The 19,858-nt window shown below is 47.5% G+C and overlaps 1 protein-coding gene across 1 annotated transcript in view; it reads left to right on the top strand.

The window, feature by feature from the left end:
• Nucleotides 1–15,633, top strand: part of LOC8051726 (ras-related protein Rab-1A) — a 28,294-nt gene extending 12,661 nt beyond the window's left edge. Inside the window, exons 6-7 of the mRNA XM_029982489.4 lie at nucleotides 4,111–4,242; nucleotides 14,182–15,633. Of these exons, the coding sequence (XP_029838349.1) occupies nucleotides 4,111–4,242; nucleotides 14,182–14,379 (330 nt within the window). The 3' untranslated portion in view covers nucleotides 14,380–15,633. The remainder of the gene's footprint in view (nucleotides 1–4,110; nucleotides 4,243–14,181) is intronic.
• The last annotated feature ends 4,225 nt before the right edge of the window (nucleotides 15,634–19,858 follow it).

Here is a 19,858-nt window from a genome sequence, read left to right as displayed (position 1 = left end):
TGATAATGCCACACTTTGCTCGAGGGCCAACAATGTCTGAAATACCGGCGCTGTCTCTTTTGTCAGAGCCCGCGCTGCCGCTATTGACAGTATCGCGGAGGGGGAGGATCGGTAACAAAGAGGAAGGCTCCGTCCAGCAGTCTCCCCGAGTGAGAGCCGCTCCCGTTGGATTTGGGCCGTCTTATATAGCCTGTGGGAATGGACGTGCCTGGGGTGGTCTGATGTAGGTTGGCTTTCCGGAGGGGAGGACGTGTCTAAGTATCCAGATCCCGAGGGGTACGCCTTCGGCAAATCACCCTAGAGGGGCGAGGGAGAGCCGTCCGCAAGGGAATACGGCCTCGCCTCGCGTGCAGGACACGCCCCAACATGGTGACGCCCCACGGCCTGCCTGAGCTAGGCCTAGATAGGGATGCGGGGAACACTTGGCTCCCACAACATGCATGAAGCTAACATGCTTTGAATGTGCTTGAGGCGACTGTGGCTTAGCGTCCCGGGGGATGGATTGCTTGGTGTATTTGCGGCTGGCTGCTGACAAACACTAGCTCGTTCCCCTTCAAAAAGCTACTGTTTTTTTTTTTTTGTGTTTGTAATTTGCTTGAAAATTTGCTCAGCACGCCAACAAACATGGTTGAAATAGTAACCCGAACTTTGGGCCAAAATGAATTTTTCTCACGAAGTTGTTAAATTTACAATTTCAGTCCACCATGCTTTTTAAAGTGAAAATATACTGGCAACAATGGAAAAGTGACTTCGGCGCCAGGCAGAGGTTCACTCTTTGGACTATAGAGATTGTTCCCAATTGGTTACAGTTTCGTCAAAGGAATGCTTTGGAATCTAGCTCCACCAATCGTGCAGTAGCACGAAACAGAATGATTGGCATAGTCCATTTATAGACTACCCGCTCGACCTGCAAGCCTGCCGTCCACGGCACTGAAAGGCGCGGGCATGCTTTAATGTGTGTTCCGGGATCATTTTCACTCGCTGATTTCAAGTCATCTACAGTGTAGACCGCATATAACGTATGTCGCGGGAGTCGCGAAAATCCGCACTATAAGCGGTACCGCGCTATAACCAAAACATCAATTTTTCAGGCCAAAATACATGCCATGAGACAACTTACCTTTGTAAAAGAATTTATTTTATGTTAGATGAAAAATAAAGCTTAGTTTGAGGACAGTCTATTTCACCAGACTAGTACACTTCTCTCTCAAGTGTGTCACACATTTTGAAAGAAATAAGCGACTTCTGCCTGGCGCAGTTTTCTAGCGGCGTCGCGGGTTGCGGACGGACATTGCGAGCGTTCAGGATTGCTAACCCTAATGACTTTTCTCCGGTGATGAAAACGCGTGAAAATTCGCATCCTTTATACGGTATGCGCCAGTAATACCTTCAACTTGAGCGCAGGCATGAAATGCTCCAAATAAGAAATCCGGGCGATGTTCGAAAACACAAATGCTTAGAAAGCACCACTGTAGTCGAAGTAAACAAACACGACGACACGGGCGTTTCTGCCGTCTTGAGTGCCGCTACGACATTGCCACACGAGTATGGATCTTCCCTTCTGGTACGTGCTGGGTTATCATAGCGACACACAACGAAAATTCAGTCAAAGATAGCGCTTTTACGCGGAACAATGAGCTTCCACCACGCCATCTACGCCGACATTGACAACTGACGCCATGTTTGCGGATAGAAGCTGCCCCGCGACCGGCATGCAATGCACACGAACACTTCTCCTCGACCTGCGATTGGTCTGTCGAGGTTGTTTTCAACGTTTCCAACGCAGCGGAGGGACGCGCGCACGTGAATGACACGTGCGTGCGTCCCTCAGTCGCTATGGCAACTGAAGCTTCTCTCTTCGCTTCTCCTCGCTTCTTCGAGCAACCTCCTTGCCCCGCGAGTGCCGCTTGCGGCTAGCGCCGCTATCTAGTGTCGCACAGGGAGGCGTGCTCGCTGCGCCGGCGCGGTCGGCGGGCTGTTTCAGAAACCGTACTATAACCGGTATTTCCCTTCGCGCGCCTGCATTTTAAGCGGTATGTAATTACATGGAGTTCTATGGGAGGTGAACCGGTGGTTTAAAAAAGCCGCGTTATACCCGGTCCTGCATTATAAGCGGTTCTGTTGTAAGTGGTCTATACTGTATTTTGAATTTCACTGTAGTAATAGTATACCCAAAAGGGTAAAGGCAAGTGATTCCAAAGGTATACCGTATTTGCTCGCATAAATTGACAATTGACACATATTTGGGGTTCTGTTCCAGAGCGTGAGGTAAAATTTTTGCATTTCCACACTTTGTGCAATTGGCATTCTAGGTGCCAATATTGCACGGCAGGGTACTGTGGCACGTCTCCACTGATGAAGGCGCACCCGCGGCTGGTCGGAAGCGCTCCACAGTGACCATGCTTTATAAATTTCGAACCTTTTAGGGCACTTTCGCTTTGCGTTTTGCCAAAGAAAAAGCACACTGCGAAGCTCACTCGGCACGAAGAGCAACGCGACCGCTTTTAGGCCTAACCACTTTCACGAATTCGCTGTCCGAAAGCGGACCACAGACGGCGGCGTGTTTGTTGGCATCAACGCATCCGATAGGCGAAGAATGTCCGGGGCTGGGCAATTCCTCGACCCAAGCTTCATCAAGTGTGCGCACCGCTCGGTTCCACGGTTGGTCACTTCTGCAACGACGCACTTGCGGCCATTACGAGAGCGGCTTGGCTTGGCGTGGCTGCTTGGTGGCTAAAAAAAGCATTGGCTTGGCGGCTAGCTAAATTTGATGCAATTAGAGACTCGCGGAGCCTAAAATATTCGTACCCATTGTGGGTACCATTATGTGAGTAAATACGGTAGTTAGGGTAGCTAAAAAGATTACCGGAGTATCCCTTTAAGCTGAGACTACGGTAAGAGCTACGCACCTGCCAAACCAATCTACTGCCTCCCTCTTATCCCCTGAGCATGCGTGCGAGTGTGATGACGTGACAAAAGAACGACTGGTCCAATGAGAAAGTAACTTGCTCTGCAGTCTCGGCTTAGGGGTGAACGAAGCTTATCCACCGCCAGGGGTACTATAGTGCCTAATACAAGTCTGACTTGTGTGTGTTTTGCATCTTAAATTATCACCCGGTTACTTGGCAACTGACAAACGCCGCGGGTTGCTGCGATCCTGCCAGCAGCATACTGCAAAGATTGTGGATATGGCTTATTCCTGCAGCTTTGCAGCTCGCCGTAGTCTTTGCCGGCATGGCACGACAACCCGCAGCATTGTTCGGAGGAAACTGCAAGGGAGTTGTTACCAACTTGGGGACTCTTCTATGCTTGAATGCACCAGCCAGAGATGCTTTGCCGACAGTGTAGCAATAGCACCTTTGGTGCAACCCCACGAATCCAGTTTTTTTGGTGCATCTGAACTTGTATCGGCATTTTTATGCCACACTGTCGAAGCTGGCACAGTTTACGGCATTCCAGTTTCTCGGTGCTGCGTGAGTGCATCTTGCGCCCCATTCACACATGATTTCATGCGGAAAGACTCCCACTGAATTTGTGCGTTTGCGCACATAGCTTCGACTGCATCGGCGCACTGTGGAAACCACGCTACCCTTGGCAGTGCGGCGCGGAAATGTTGACATGGTGTGGCTTCGGTGCGGTTCCTCCTGCTCCTCCTTCCTGTTCGACGATGGTGGGGTTCCCCATCGCTCCTACAAATCTCGAAGTGGTCCTAGAGACCTCGGTGTTTGAGAACCAGAGGTGTATGCCAACTTTATTCGTAACATCTAGTTACTTCTTTTTTTTTTTTGCTTTTTCCTTTTGAATTGTTGGGGGAAGTGTATTTAGTTGGCTGTTACAACTTTCTCCTCGGAAGCTCTGGTTGATTTCCGCTTCTGGCGATGGCCAGTGTTGCACTCCAGGTCTTAGTCTCAAGGAATAGCAGGGTGAGGCTACTCAAAGTGTATGGAGGAGGTCCTTGGTGTCCCTTTTTCTCAGTGATGAAAAACAAGAGGCTGATGACAGTGATGTCTAAACTCTCTCTTCCTGAGTGCCCATGTCCCATGTGAACGGTGGTGGCGTGTGGGGCTGCTGGTCTGACGATCTTGGCTTCTTTTTCTCTCGCCTCACCAGGAGTCCTTCAACAATGTGAAGCAGTGGCTGCAGGAGATCGACCGCTACGCCTGCGAGAACGTCAACAAGCTCCTGGTGGGCAACAAGAGCGACCTCACGACCAAGAAGGTGGTGGACTACACCACGGCCAAGGTGGGACACAGTTTCGGCATGGCATAACTCAGTCGTCCTCGGCGTGTCTGTAGCGCCGGTGGAAACCCGCTGTAATTTCCGCACTACAGTCCGCAGATTTCGCATGGGCAAATTTTGGCCAGAAACTTTTTTCTTGCATAGTCTTCGTATAAAAACTCCTTGTACCAAGCACACCTTGACTAATGCCTGCTTTGTTGAGCCCTTAAAGGGGCACCGACACCCCACAGGTCATATTTTTTTTCTTGTCTAAAACAATGCAAGTTGCAGTCAGACACGCAAAAAAAACCGCATCGCGAAAAAAGTTTTTCCCGTGCGCGCCTTCTTATTTTTGGCGTTTCATTCTCCCGCCTCTTGCCTCCTCACTTCTTTTGATTCGTGACTTTAAGAATCATAAAATTTAGAAGCTTTGTAGGTGACATCTCTATAACATTTAATAACGGCAATCCTAAAACATGTTTTTAACGCAATTGCGAACATACTACGGCCCTTCTTTTTGAAATACCAAAAATCGGGAGTTCGTTGTGGTGCCGTCGCCTGGATTTGTATCCTCCCACGGAAAACAGGCGACACTGCTCAAAACCGGTCCCCCCCCCCCCCCCCCCCCCCAACGCCAGCGCTCGCTCCTTTCCTCCTCGCTTTGGGTCACCATGGCAACAGCAGGGAGTCGTGAAAGAAAGTGGACTCTTAGGACTCCGCAATATTTGGCGTCAACGCACCAGCGCGGATTGTGCGGGAACTTCGAATTCGGCATTTAAAAATTGTTTTTTTACTTCACAAATACTGAATTCCCAAATTTCAAATTTTGAGGGTAATGTCCCGGCATCGTTTTCAATCCTTTCGGATAATAGACAAAAAATATGATTTTGATGTGTCAGTGCCCCTTCAACCGTTTTGGACAAGCCTAGCTTGTCAGCATGGACCCTTCCCCAAACCATTCAGGACAAGTATAGGATGAACCAGGCTCTCTCATGGCTTAGTTTGAGACTCTGCCGAGAAATGGCAGTGCTGCATGTTTTAAAATTTTGCTCCCATTTTGTTTCTGGCTAAGAACTTTATTTGAAGGCAACAAATGTTATTTTTAAGACAATTAAGCAACCGAGGGTGAAATTCTCCAAAACGGTAAAGGGGTTAGCTTGTAAAAAAAATTGTATAATATATAAATCATCAAAAAAACTTTGCCATTCACAAAACCTGCTGTTTAATGTTAACAAAAGATTCAAGAGAAAAACAAAGCTCAGTATAGTTCATGCCTGAAGATGGTCTGCAGCACATAAATTTTCGGCTTTGAGAAATTTGTGAAGTTCGGTTGGTTTTCCTTTATGTACCAATGACTCAACTTCATATCTGCATATAACATACTCCTCTTACAACAGACTGAAATCTTGGTCAAAATCAAGGTCTGTTATAATGAGCTTAGACTGTAGAATGGGCTCTCCGCAAATGTCGGGTATAATGAGCTTAGGCTGTAGAATGGGCTCTCCGCAAATGTCGGGTGCCGTCCTTACGGAAATCGGGATGCTTTTTCAAAGGCCTTCTGAAAAAACTCAAGTCTATCATGCCTGCATCGTTATGCTCGTAGGTGACCCCGGAAGAGGCTTGTGACTAGAGCCGCTAAGTAAACTGCTCTTTAAAGTAATGACACTTGTGGTATCTTGTTTCCTGCATTTGTGGTTGTCACTTGTCTGATCCTTTATTTGTAACCTCCAGAAATGGCTATTGGCAATTGCTCCGTGCTGGGCAACAAAATGCCAGTGCCCACAAGGCAATCGGGGAGTAGCGTGTTAAGCATAGCTGGTTTATTGGTCCATAAAAAGAATATGCAAAGAAAGTAAGGTACTGTCGAAAGGTGGACTGTATTCGGGGTGCCGAACTTCGTGGCATATGTTAGACATGACTGCACATGTTTTGTATGGAGCTGCCAGTAGGTGCCACGCCTAGCGAGCGCCGGGCCACGGAGTGGTGTTAGAGTAAGTGGCAGTGTTCATTTTTGCAAGGTATCGCGAAATGGAGCTGAAGCTTGCTCAGTTTTCGAACCCCTCTCGACAGAGTGAGAGTATAATAATGCTCTTAAAAATATGTCTGATGTACAACCTTGCGCGTGAACATTTGATTCTTTTTCTGGAGTAATGCCGAGGGCAAATCTTTTGCACATAGTTTCGACATCAGCCATACCATCAGTTAAATAAGGTCGCCGCATCAAGTGGCGTTGTGTAACCCTAAGGTGTTGTCGCGGTCAAAAGGTAAAGATGTTGGTGGAGAAGCGAAAACATTGGCGTCCCGGTATCGTTTCAGTGTTAGATTAGTTGTCCGGAAATCGATGGCACAATCGGAGCTAGGCTCCGGACTATAGAAATCCACGTGTAAAAGAAGTTTCGAATGAGATGGTTGCTCGCGGGGTGCACACCCTCGCCCGTGCTTGGAAGACCGACATGATGACACCGTCATGACTTGACAGCTGTGAGAGTCATTTCTTCCTTGGATGTCTGAGATCGCGGTCAGACAAGCCCGGGCTTCGATGAGGGACGAGCACAGTGGTGAACTTATTCTCAGAATTGCGTCGTGCATGCTGCCATTTGCTCCACTGAAAGTGCCGCAACTCGAGCTTGTACCTCGACACGAGCCTGTAGCACGTGGGTTTTGTGGTCTCCTGAACTCCCAAATTCCTTAGGCCGTCCCTTCCCCTACTTGGGATGTTCTTCCAGTTTTGAGTGCAATGGTAGGACCCTTAGCATGTGCAATATTGTTGATAAAGTTTGTAGGCTTCTGTATTACTTTATTACATCAACGCTGAGACTCATTAATGGGGACGTGTGCGTTCACCAATGTCAAAACGTTTGAGGACTGTTTCCATTCGTGTTGCCGGTACAGCTGTTTTAATTCGAGGTAATGACAGTAGCGACTTGAAAGTGTTTTTCCGATCTTTAGACAGCGCCTGGAAGCTCAGGCGGCATTGTTTCACTTTATTGAACGATTTCAGATAAAGCTTCCGACCCCTCACAATTATAACGTTCAGGAACAAGGTAGCTGAAAGGTTGCCGCTTTCAGGTGGTGGGAGATGCGGGTCGGGAAATGGCAATATTTGCAAAATATGTGGTTTTGAGTTTTGTGGAATTTTAATATTTATGAATATTTGTTTCTGATGTTTAAAAATAGTTGGTTCCGGTTATGGTCGCAAAATTAGTCAAATACACATTTGCAGACCTCCACGCGACCCAGAACAAAATTAATTCAAGCCATTTTTTCTTCCTTGGTTCTTCAAGTTGTGGAGTCTCCCACCATCATATTCACTTTGACAAGTACCCTATTTTCTAGAGTATAAGTTGCACTACCGTCTATTGAGCAGTTTTTGCGGAAAAGTTGGTATATAATTTGGAACTTTGTATAAGTCTACCTCTTTGCACAGTTCACGCGATTAACTTTTTGTTTTCGCGCATCAGTATTGCGAAATCCGAGTCCTGAACGATCGGCTAGTTCACACATACCATTTGACGGGCAACAGCTTCGAACTTTCGACTTGTGAGATACTCCCCGAGAATGGCACTGTCTGGTGGGGGCAATCGGTTGTTTCACGGCGAAAGGTGGTAAATTGTGCTAAGTGGGAAGGTGGCTGGCTTTATTCGATTGTACTCAGGCCAAGCAAATGGAAGTTCAAAACGTCCCAGACGCCTGTGAACCAAGTTTTGGACCACTAGGCCAAGTGACAGAGACTACACGAGCGTCACTGCACGGGCAGAGAGATAAATCTTGACGCACTTCTTTCCGTGCCGCTAAAAGATCAGTGAGCCGCAATCTTTCCTTTTACAGTCGCCGACCGATTATTCGGACTTCGCAGGGATCGAAAAAACGTCCGAATGATAGAGCAGTCCGAAAAATCAGCAGATTGAAAAACTTGCCTTTATTACTTCCAAGTGGGCTTAAAAAAGTCTTAAATAGTAATAGTGCCTTGCTTCAGGGTACGCCTGCCTGCCTTGTTTTAGGTTATGCCTCCGTTTGCGTTCGGCAACTTTCTGTTGGCTTGAGAATTGCTGCCCTCTTTTCTAGCGTTATGGTCGAGTACTTTTTGTGCTTAACGACACATCGCGGCGGCAGAAGAAGAGATGGGGCCAGGCACGTAGCCAGGGAGGGGGGGCTTGATGTCACGGAGCTGCGGCAGCACTGCGACCGCACCGGAGCCGGGTTGTGTGGGCAAAAGGGGGCGCACGTTTCTCATGGGCGTCATAGCATTTCACCAACATGTACAAGAAAAGTAGTGGAGTGAGTTTCCACAAGTTCCCAGCAGACTCTGAAAAGCATAGAAGGTGGATGATATCCGTGGGTCGAAAAGAATGGTCGCCTCGCGCGAACAACAGTTTGTGCTGCAATACTTTCTTGAAGGCAAGTGCGGCTTCCATTTCAATCTCCGTCCCGAGGCTTGCTTATGTGCAGGGAAACCGTTGTCTGATCGAGATAACCCGGGTTTTGTTCCCACGGTGTTCGTGCACAAACCACCGGCCAAGCGCTCGTCGAAGGCTCGCTACACCCGTGCTACCCAGCAGAAGGGGATCGGCGACAGAACGGCAGTGTTGGAGGCGTTACCGAAAAAAAGTAACGAAATACATTGCTCGTTACTTGCAAATAAATGGTACGCGCTACCGAGCTACGTTACCTAAAAATAAAAGACACGCGTTATTGCTACCGATAAAAAGTAACGCACGTTAGTTCTGCGTTACTTTTTAAATTATGATTTAATACATTTTACGGTTTTGATGATACAGGTATGCATAAGCTCATGTATTAAGAAACAATATGTTCATGCAGAAACTGAACATAATTACTTTATCTCTTTTTATGGTTTCCCCTAAATACTCGCGAGAAAAAATGCAAAGAAAAATGTAGCTCGACGCCTAAAAACACGGTACAAATTGAAGTGTAATTTCTTTAAGACTTGGGAAGTAGTAGCGAGTAGCGTAACTACGTTACTTGAGATAGTAACGTAAATACGTTACCCGTTACTGTTTCGAAAAAGTAACGAGTAGGTTACTACATTACTGAAAAAGTAGCGTTCCTGGTAACGCCATTACTTGTGTTACCGCCAAGACTGCAGAACGGACAAAGCGTTATTGCTTGTCATGCCTTGCGGTCATGAGGGTAGGAAAAATATCGTACCTTGAATTCAAGACGCTGTATGTATTTATTTAATTAATAAATACACTTCCACAGACCCACGGTCTGCTGATCCCGCCGGCAGTGCGGAAACAGACTCGAAGTAACCGTAGGCCTCGAGAGACTTTTACGCCTGAACCGTGTCGGCCGTGAAACAGCTTGGCGAAAAACTAAATAAACGACGACGTGAGCCGTCGACGTCGGTGGCAGCAACTTCGCATCGGAAGTCCAGCAGGCCTTGTTTGCTTCGTACAGATCCTCGAAGGCAACGCCGTCCACGCACAGTTTGTTTCGATACCGCTGCCGTTCAGGCTCGGGTAGCGAGCTCAAATAGTCGGGCATAGCATAGACATACGTTTCAGGAAATACGACACACAAATAAAGCTAGAAGCGTCCCTACAACGTCAACGAGCGCACGCCACACAACGCAATGGCGAAAATACGGAGATACGGACCGCTTTTGCCCACATAGCTTCCGCGCATGTGCGGCCTTCCGGCCGTGTTGGTAAACAGAGCCGCTCCGCGTGTCGGTCTATACAGAAAAGTGAAATATTTCATTCATGTTTCACTTTTCGTTTTATATCTTATAAAAATCGGTGATACGAAAATTTACAACTAGCAAGATTTTCCCATTTTATGACATATCTGGAACTCTGTGCAAAATTTTGTAGTAATGCAGTAAATGCAAGTGGCAAAAATTGTGTGCAAAAACTATGAAAACGGACAAATATTAGCCCCAAATGTCACTGTCTCAACCTCCAAACTAGAACTCCCCAGCTGCGTATGTTGCACCCTTGCAGCTGGAGTCCTCGGCACGGCCACGTTTCCCCTGGCCGCGGCGATGTGACTTGGCGTCGGCTGTTCGGTTGCTGGTCATCTTTCTGACCCTCCTCTGGCCGCACATGTCACTCAGCCTGACTACAGTTGAACCTCGATGTAACGAAGTCGGTAAAATTCGCAATTTACTTCGTTACATTGAAATTTCGCTAAATCAAAATTTGGCTTTAGCATGCGAAAAAAAAAAAAAAAATTCCGAAACATTTTACGGGTATGAAAACTCACCGAAAATGACATTTATTTAGGGGCAAAGTAGTCCGCGAGTTTTGCTTGCGCCTTGTCCGACAGTAGCAGCGGCGTCGGCGGCGTCATACGGCGTTCGAGCGCTTGCACGGCATCTTGCTGCCCATGCGACGCCGTGTACCTCCTCAGTACGTCCACTGCGTCGAGCACTTCCCGAGTGCTCGTGATCTCGGCAGTTTCTTCAGGATGGCGTCCAAAACGTTTGCTTTCTCATCTAAAGAAAGAACTTTACGTTTCCTTATGGCAGCAAGCACGTGAGTGAACCGCCCGGTTAAAAAATAAAGCTGTTTAGTTTAGGCGGTGCCAATGTTTCCAATCTACACAGCACTCTTGACCGCACAGTTTACTTGCCCCCTTGCGCCCACAGTGTGCTTGCGCCTTTGCTTTACATCACACTCGCAACACGATAATCGGTCTTTTCGGTCTTCTCCTAGATGGCACTGCCCGTGCGGTCGCGCGCACTCTGGTCGCGCGGTCGCGCCATCACGTCGCTCCCCCGCTGAAGTTGGCTCCCACGCTACCCGCGGTACAGTAGACTATGATGATCAGTGAATGTCAGTGGTGATGCTGTTATGCCGTGTTAACTTTTTGCTCGGCATTTTCTGGCCAGCCTCGCGGAATCCGCTTTGCTGCATGCCTCGCCGGCGCTACCGGCGCCGCATCCTCGGGCAGCCTAGGAACGTTGGAAGGCCTGTCCCCGTGAAGTAACCTATCAAACGCTCGCGTTTGCGCATAATTTTTTTTTTAACCACAATTTTTTTGCGAAGTTGTTTTTTAGAGTTGATTTATTTATTGCCTTCTATGGCAATGGCGCTTCGTTATATTGAAATAGCAGCAAAATAGACTTCGTTATATAGGGACTAAAAATACATGGGGTCTATGGGCAAGAAATTATGAAAAATAAAATACTTCGCTAAATCGAGGATTTCGTTACATTGAAGTTCGTTATATCGAGGTTCGACTGTAGCTGTTTTTGAGGGAGGAGCCCCAACGCCTCCAGCACTTGCACACAGCTGGAATGGCCCCGGTTGTACCAGAACACCGTAATGGCACTGGCTGTCTCCACCGCAGTTCATGACGCAAACAGTCTTTGGACACAGCATCCATACCTTGCTGTTCAGACTCTGCAACGTTCTGGATCTTTCCCTGCAGGCAGTGAGCGAGGAGCTTGGCCTCTGCAAGGCGTTTGTAGGATGGCGAGCGCTACTTTTCCTTGAGCCTTGGTCATGAGTGGTGTGTGGTCCAGTGTTGGCTCTTGCAAATCTTGGGCTCTCTTGTGTTTACACCATGACTCCTCCCCGTCGGAGCAGATTTTGTGACTGCTAGCATCATTGGTCGAGTACGAATGGAGGTAGGAAGCACAGTACATTCTATGGATGGTTATGGCCACCTGATAATAGTTCTGCAGCTTCTGGATGACCTTTTCACCCAGCTTTTTTTTTTTTCCCACGTGGTAGTGGCACCTTGAGCTTTCTCAGCACAGTACCAAGACACTTTGCGGCGGGGTTGGTGCAATATTTATTTGTCACCATGGTGGAGCCATACACCTCTGCTGTTTTCCAGATCCGTGGTGCTGGCTCGGTTTCCATGGCACGATACGAGCAGTTCATTCTTTTCACACACTGGACCATGGAATTCTTGCCACACTTCCTCGCCTTGTTCATCGACAATCTGATGTCTGCTACAGCCGTAGGACAGCACCTCAAAGTCCAGGCAGAGGCCTGCGTCGATAGAAATGACCGTGACCACTCTGTTCTGGCTTTTGTGTCCACGCTTTTGCCAATTGCCGTCAAACATCACAATGACGTTGGTCTGACCCGCCTCAAGCGCAGTTACCCGCCTTGCTTCTACAGGGTTGTCTGAAACTGCTGTAAAGGCCGCGACATGCACTTTCGTTGGTGTGCTGTTGAAGGTCTTGTTGTGAAGTGCTTTAGGCTTTAGTGCCAATCATGTGCGCAGCAGGGACAGCTTTGGTGCGGACAGCAAAACTGTCTAGGGCACTTCCATTCTGTTGTCCAAGCCACGATCTTTGCAGCTAGTGGCAGCGGCTTGTAGTGACGAGTATGCAGCAGAAACAACACCCTTGGGGCATCCATCGTTCATGCACTTCAGCTCAAAAGGGGAAGCGAGACCTTTGCGCTTGTCCACGGCCTCCACAACAGCAAGTCGCAAATCCGCATTCACATCCATGTGGCTTTTTAAAAGCAAACTAAAACCATCATGAGCACGTGTGAATTGCTTTTTTTTAATTATTTCTAGCTTGATTACGAAACTAAAGGAAAAGTCACTAGAAAGATTGATTATCTTTATCGAAACTACTGCAAAGGCAGCCGGTGCCGATGTTCGAAGGGACGCGGGTTTGAAAACAGCTAACATACACCAACATGAGCAATTTGTTTTGACGCAGTGGGGCGTTGAAATACATTTTTTTTTAAACTTCGGGATCAAATTTTTGAGTAACTTTTTTGTTTTTGAAACTAGATCGTATTGCGTCACGTTCGCTCATTCATGAAGGTACAGTACAGACATTTATAGATCTCTTAAAATTAAGAAATAAAAATCTCGGCACAAGCAAACTTTTTTCGACCCGCATTTCCCCTTAAAGGGAACACTGGTCTTGGAGCTTTTTTTTCTTACGTTATGACCAAACCCATTGAAACTGCACAAGCTTATTCAGCTTTTTGTGCCAGATTTTAAATATCTGGTCATTTTTCTAGTCAGTAAAATGGTCCTCAAGATAAATAAAACTCGCCTGCCTTTGTTCGGAGGAATCCTAGGAAAAAGCTACTCTACAAAATATCCTCTTTGACATGTGGCTGGATGCTTCGAAGTGTAAAGAATACAATGTTGGAAGTACTTCTAAGATTGACACATTATTAGTGATTTTGTTGCGCTTTGAACTTCAGTGCTCAATGTGTGGCTAACAAGTGATACCACAAAAGATTAATTAAAAATTTCTTAGACCTATATAAAACAATTTGCTCAACATTGTATGCTTCACATATTCAACTACATGTTTCGGGAACAGTTGTATTTCTCTCTGCCCCAGATGCTGAGATAATCCCTCCTGCAAATTTTCTACGAGTCCAAAAATGGTGTTTTGTGAGAACGGTGTTTTAAGTCAACTTCAATGCACATTCAGCCTGCTTAGACATTATAAATTGATTTATAGCTCAAATATTCATCCACAAAATTAGAAACGTGGTAGATCCAAAAAAGCAACAGCTGTAGAGGTCAGCATTGCCATTTTCAAAAGATTGTGGTTTTAGGAATTTTTTTGTCTTCAAAAACCCATGTCCAAACCCCCCTAAAGCCTATTTGGATCTCTCACGACGAGAGAATGACGCCGGTGCCATCAATCGGGTAGTTGTAGAAGGAATTTCCATATATTTAATATTTTTTCCCCGACGTCATTCTTTTTTCTTTGCCTCGAAAACTTTTGGGAATGTTATAAACAACCATTCCATAGGTAGCAGATCCCACAAAGCCTTCACTATAGTGAAATGCAGTTCTAGGTTTGCCACGAAGATGCAGCCAGCATGCCAGCATGTTCTTGCGTCGTAAGAGATAGCAAGAACTTGGTTGTAAGCTAACGCAAGCATGCGAACGGGCCTCTTCGCTAAACGACGGCTTGAGCTAATGCTGCTCAGTTTGTGTGGCCCGCCGATGGAGGCGTTGGTCCGTCGTTGCCAGGTTCTCATCGGTCGTCTTTGGCAGGAATTTGCGGACCACCTGAACATCCCGTTCCTGGAGACGAGCGCCAAGAACGCCACCAACGTGGAGCAGGCCTTCATGACGATGGCGGCGGAGATCAAGAACCGCATGGGGCCCCCGACCACGGAGGCGAACCTGCGCTCGGAGGGCAAGATCAACCCAGGCACGCCCGTCCAGCCGCGGGGCTCGGGCTGCTGCTGAACCGCCGGGGACGAGCCCTCACCCCCACCACACCCTCCCCCTCCCTCCTCCTTCGTTAAAACCACGAGACTCCTCCGCTCCGAGCAGACAACAGGAGTCTTTTGTTTTTAAGCCGGTTTTTGTTGTCGATTCAGTTCCTTCGTCTGCCGCTCCCGAGGTAGTCCCGTGTTGAGCCTTTTTTGTTTCTTTTTTCTTTTTCCCCCCAACCTTGGGCCGCTTTGGCGTCTCTCCTGAAGGGTGGCGTTCCTCCGAGTGAATGGCGTGGTTGGGAGTGAACCGCGCAGACGTCCCGGCCTCGCCGATCGTGTGCGTCGTTTGGCTGTCCTTTGTTTATTGCGGCACGGTGTTTTCATATCTGCCGCAGCAAAGTCGCGTTGGCGTCGGGCGCCGAAAGTAACTTATATACCTTACGATTGCGCGCGCGTGCGTTTTTGCATGTAGGACGCGGGGATCTTGCCGCGAAAATAAACCGAGGGTGGCATTTTTTTGTTTTTAGTAGTTTCTTTTCGTAGGGAAGGGCTCGGCGTGAGGCAGAGTTGTCATCAAAAAGGGGAGGAACGTAATTGTGAAGAGTGCTTGCTCTCTTTTTGCGCTGTTCGAATGTGGTACTTTGGGGACTGGGCTTGGGACTGACGCCAAGGGGGGAGGGGGGTGTGTGGGAAGGTTGCTGTGGGTTTCGTCGTACCCTGCTCGCTGTGTGCTTGCCTCAAGACTATTGACTTAGCATTCCACACCCGAGGGACGAGGCCATGCCCCAGCAGAGTACGTCTTGGAACGTGCAGAGTTCAGAAACGAGAGATAGCTTGCTTGTTTTCCTGGGAGGAGTAGAGTTTTTTTGCATCGTTTTTTTCACTGTCTCTTATTTCCTGGACTGCTTGTATTTCTTGCTTTACATATAAATATATATAATTATATATATTCACCAACACATGTACATACGAGGCAGGGGCTGTGTCGGGAGTCGATGTGCGAAAGGCGCTTTGCCCAGTTTTTTTTTCCCGATTGGCAAGGGGTGGGGGGTACGTCTAGAATTTTGTGTCCAACCAAGCTGGCTCTGGTTTTAGAAGGCTCTGGGGTCTACGGAACTTCGTGATTTTCGAGATTTGTTTTTTTTGTATCTGGATGCCGCCTCGTGTACGGCAAGCCCCGTGTGGAGCCCTTTTGTCGCATTGTATGGTCGTCCGGTCCACGGAAAAAAAGAACTGTATGATTTAGTGTATATTGAAGCGTATTAAAAGCAATCTTTGTTGGGCAGTTCCACTTTCCTATTCTGGTTTCAATTTGGCGCTAGAGCCAGGGGGCTTTTCCTTCTTTGTGGTGTGCATTCCGTCCCACCTAGATGTAGGATTCTGTAAAATATTTTGGTATACATGAAGGGGGAACAGCTCAGAAAACTGACTACAAAGAACACGGCAGAACAATGCTGTTGCAACAGCATTGTCCTGTCGTGTTTGTTCTTTGTAGTCCGTGCGTTCTGAGCTGTTCTCCCCATCACGTGTAACGTCAACCAACTTGCCCAGTTCACCACCTTATTGCCTTGGTATACATTGTTTTAGCATAGCTCGGCAAAGACGACAGTCACAGTGAGCCGTTGGAGCGAGGCGTGTTATATTATTGGAGAACATTCCTGCAGAGAGCTGTCGCACATTTCACTCAGTTGACGAGATTGGCTCGAGGTGGACCACAGCATCCACTCTTTACAAAGTTAGTGATAGTCTTGCAGCTGACAAAATGCGCCAATGTTTAACTTAAAGGTATCTAGTTGGTAAGAAGCGCTTAAGCAGTACTGTCTTGGAAGCTTGAAAGTCGCAGACAATGTTTTGTTCCATTAGGAAAAGCAGAGAGGGAACAAATGCCCTCCCTCTCACTCCGTGCGTCGTCTGCTCCGCCGAGTGTGCTGTACCTAACGTCCGGCTGGTGCCGAAACTTTAAAATCGCATTTTGGAAATTTCAAGTGCAGCTGCGCGAATTTTGAAATTAAAGTTGTGTAAGCCTATGCTTGATAAGGACTAACCGGGTACCATTGCGCCGTTGCGTGCAAATAAAGAGAAGAAATGGGGAAACTGTCGGAGTGGCCGGTCTCCGGCGAATAGTAAATCCGGTTGCTGTAGCTTTTTTTACTGTAGAAAGTTCGCACAGGTGTAGGCCTTTAGCGACAATGAGTGGAAGTCTGGAATGATATATAAAAGCGTGTTTTCCTGACGCAATAGACGCAGTGGTTGAGGGCAGTACTGCCGGCTCACTCCCCTGGTATTGAAGTAACGGAACAAAGATACGCTAGTTGATAATTCACTGAAATAAAACGGTACACTGTAGGCTCGTTTAGGAGTAGCCAAAAATGTAAGAACGCGAACCACTTCACAATGGCCGCCACGTCCGAGAGAGTTTGATGTTCGGTACAGACCAAAGGTGGAGGGCAACCTCCCGGTTTGTTGTCTGCTAGCGGAATCGGGGGCGTGCCCCCTCTCGTTTTACTCCACCAAACCTGCTGAACTTCCCAGATGTCTGGAGAGGGCGCTGCGGTCAAACAAAAATGGCGCCGCCCTGACAGCTGCCTGAACCAGGCTCTGGTTCAGACAGTTGTGTTTGACTGCGTTGCGGCAGCGAGAAACCAGGACATCCCTGCTGCTTATATCGCGTGCCAAGATGATTCCTTGAATTGGATTCCACGCTTCATACGAAGCACAGATGTGCCGGTGACTCGCTTTCGGTTCTCGACGCAACGCAGTCAAACGCACTCAAACGCAAGTGCCATTCTGGCTAAGAATTGCGCCGCACCTGCGCCAAGATGGGCAAAATAAAAAAAATTGATATATTTTTTTATTGGTTGACCCTACAAAGAAGGAAAAAAGAAAACGGTAGAGAGATGTATTTCGCAGCGTCTCTACTCGCCGTATACGTTGTTTCATCTTGGATCAGAGCATAGTCGGAGGCTCGAACACACATAATAAAAACGCAAGTCACGGGACATTCGCTGCATTTGATTGGTTCAATCGATGAAAAAACAATTACAGGAAGATGGTCGAATGTCTCTATGTCGCGCTTTGACGTTCTTCGGTTTATCCCATTGACCCGTAGCGTCGGCTGCACTTTAAATTAAGGTGAAACGAAGTTTTAACATTGCTCGTCCACCGCACTGGCCGGTTGATGCGCTGGCGGCTTGATCGCCGACCTCCTCTAAACTTTCAGACAATGTCGGCGATGGGAGGAGTACAAAGTCGCGAGAAAACATTGCAAAATAGTAGGATAGCGGCTACTGCGATAAGACAGAACGAGGCTCTTGTACTCCTGGTGAGATCACTGGATTACGTCTGCCGTATGCTTCCGTGGCGCCTCTCCCCAGCCCACGCGCGTCGAGCTTCACCGCCTTGCACCGGAGTACTAGGAGTAGCGGCTGACATGGGTGAGCGTCTGGTTAAACTAGGGCATGAAGGCACCCTAGGTTAAACACGATATAGGCGCCTTGCACACGCGCCAGATCACAGCCGCCATTGCTGACCTCCTCTCATACCGAGATACCAAGCCACTGAAGCGGACTTTGCCGAGTCCGGAAAGGCCAATTCTGGGGAGAAGGACACAGTTGGATCTAAGATGACAATAGCCTGTCCTGCTGTGGTAATGATGGAGGGAATAGACCGATCTCACCAGGAGTTGCGCGACGCCACCGCTGCCGCGTTGCATCCTGGTACTGTAGTTCTCCCCAGTTTTCCGGCCGCGTCGATGCGCATTGTACGCCCGGCGTTTGGAAGTTTTCGGGTTAGCACGAGACTTTTCAATCGGTGGCTTCACATGTTGTATGCCACGGAGCTATATTAAGAGCACCAGGAAAAAGGCCTCGGATATTATGTCTTCCCGCAAGAAAGAAGCATGGCAAAGAAAGGTCAACAGAGCCGGACAGAGCGGCGGGAAAAATAGCGTTTTACGATTTGTTTCGCGATTTGCTTCATTATTTATATCCAACCTATTGCACGTCAGCTAAAATGTGGAAGATTACAGGGCACGAGACATAGAGCGTGCCGAAGTGTTCCGTAAGCTGGAATCTCTGACTATTTGCTCCCTAGCGGTCTATTCGTTGGTCTATCTCAAATAGGACCTCCGCACTGCTTTGTGGAGGCTGTTTTTAATACACTTCTTGCTCGGTGTATTTTGGTGGTTATAACTGTTATTGCGACGACAGGTTTCAAGCACAACTGTGCTTCGAAGGATCAGGACAATCACTAAAAAAGTGCAGCGATTCCCGATATGCACCACTTGAAACAAAACAACCTTTTCGGAAGGAGCCTTCATTTTTTTTTTAAATATTACATAATGCAATTTAGAAGTGCAACACGTACTTACCGCCAAAAATGTAACAAACGAACCTCATTCATTTTGTGGTGGTCTATTAGGCTGGTATTACTGATCCATTCTGCATTAGCACCAGTCGAGACCGCAGAAAAAAGCTTCCCCCGTCGGGCGACTGTTAGCGTTCGGATCTTGCGCAAACAAAATAAAACTGAATAGAAACTGTGCACGAAAAATAATCTCCACCCCAAGCTTTCAGGCATCTGGCATGGTTGCTTCTTTCTGATAGATGCCAATTATTACGGCGCGTCAGGCATGGCCTTTCTGTAGATCAGTTCTTTTTGTGCAGGCTTCTCCCGCTGTTCATCTGTACTCTTTCGCACAGGCTGTCAACCAGAATGAGACAACTTTTAGAAAACTATTGCTCACCGAGAAAGTCTATTTAGCTCCTCTTACTTGATGAAGAAAGGGTAAAAGCACAGGCGAGCTGGTGAAGAACTTCCATCGTAAACCGGAGACACGGAAAAATAAAAAAACGGACAAAACAACAACAAGTCTCAAACACAGCTTCTAGTTTATTTGAACACCTCCGCTCTTATATATACACAACAACCCTCCTCTCCAAAGGTCGACACACCTCCTCTCCACTCCATCAACGACATCTCAAACTGAACCAATGACACATGCTACCTCCCTTCCTTTCATACTAACCAAAAACTGACCCCTTTCCAATCCAAGGAACAGGCACTCAAACCCTGCTAACAAGGAAAACGCCCCCCCCCCCCCCCCCCCCCCCCCACAAAAAAAAAAAAAAAAAAAAAAAAAAACTGTCAGTCTCAGTGGGGGGATACCCAGGTATTGCATAAAGAGAAAGAAAATGGTAGGAGAGTTGTGAGGGAGACTTTATGTATTTTGGAGCGTGGCAATTGTGTCAGCACACCGTCCTTGGCTTTCGGAAGTGAACTGAAACGCTTTCTATGTCTTTAATTTTTTTTTTTTTTTTTTTTTTTGAGGGGTGGTTGAATGCTAACACCGTGTCTGTTCGATAGGCCTGTTATCAGTTGTGGCTGGTCGGTTCCGTAAAACCTTTTTTTTTTTTTTTTTTGTGGGGGGGGGGGGGGGGGGGGGTGTTTTCCTTGTTAGCAGGGTTTGAGTGCCTGTTTCTTGGATTGGAAAGGGGTCAGTTTTTGGTTAG

Source organism: Ixodes scapularis, unplaced genomic scaffold, assembly GCF_016920785.2.
Source record: "Ixodes scapularis isolate PalLabHiFi unplaced genomic scaffold, ASM1692078v2 PGA_scaffold10__122_contigs__length_95168666, whole genome shotgun sequence".
Lineage (NCBI taxonomy): Eukaryota > Metazoa > Arthropoda > Arachnida > Ixodida > Ixodidae > Ixodes > Ixodes scapularis.
This window is presented reverse-complemented; position numbering and strand designations above follow the sequence as displayed.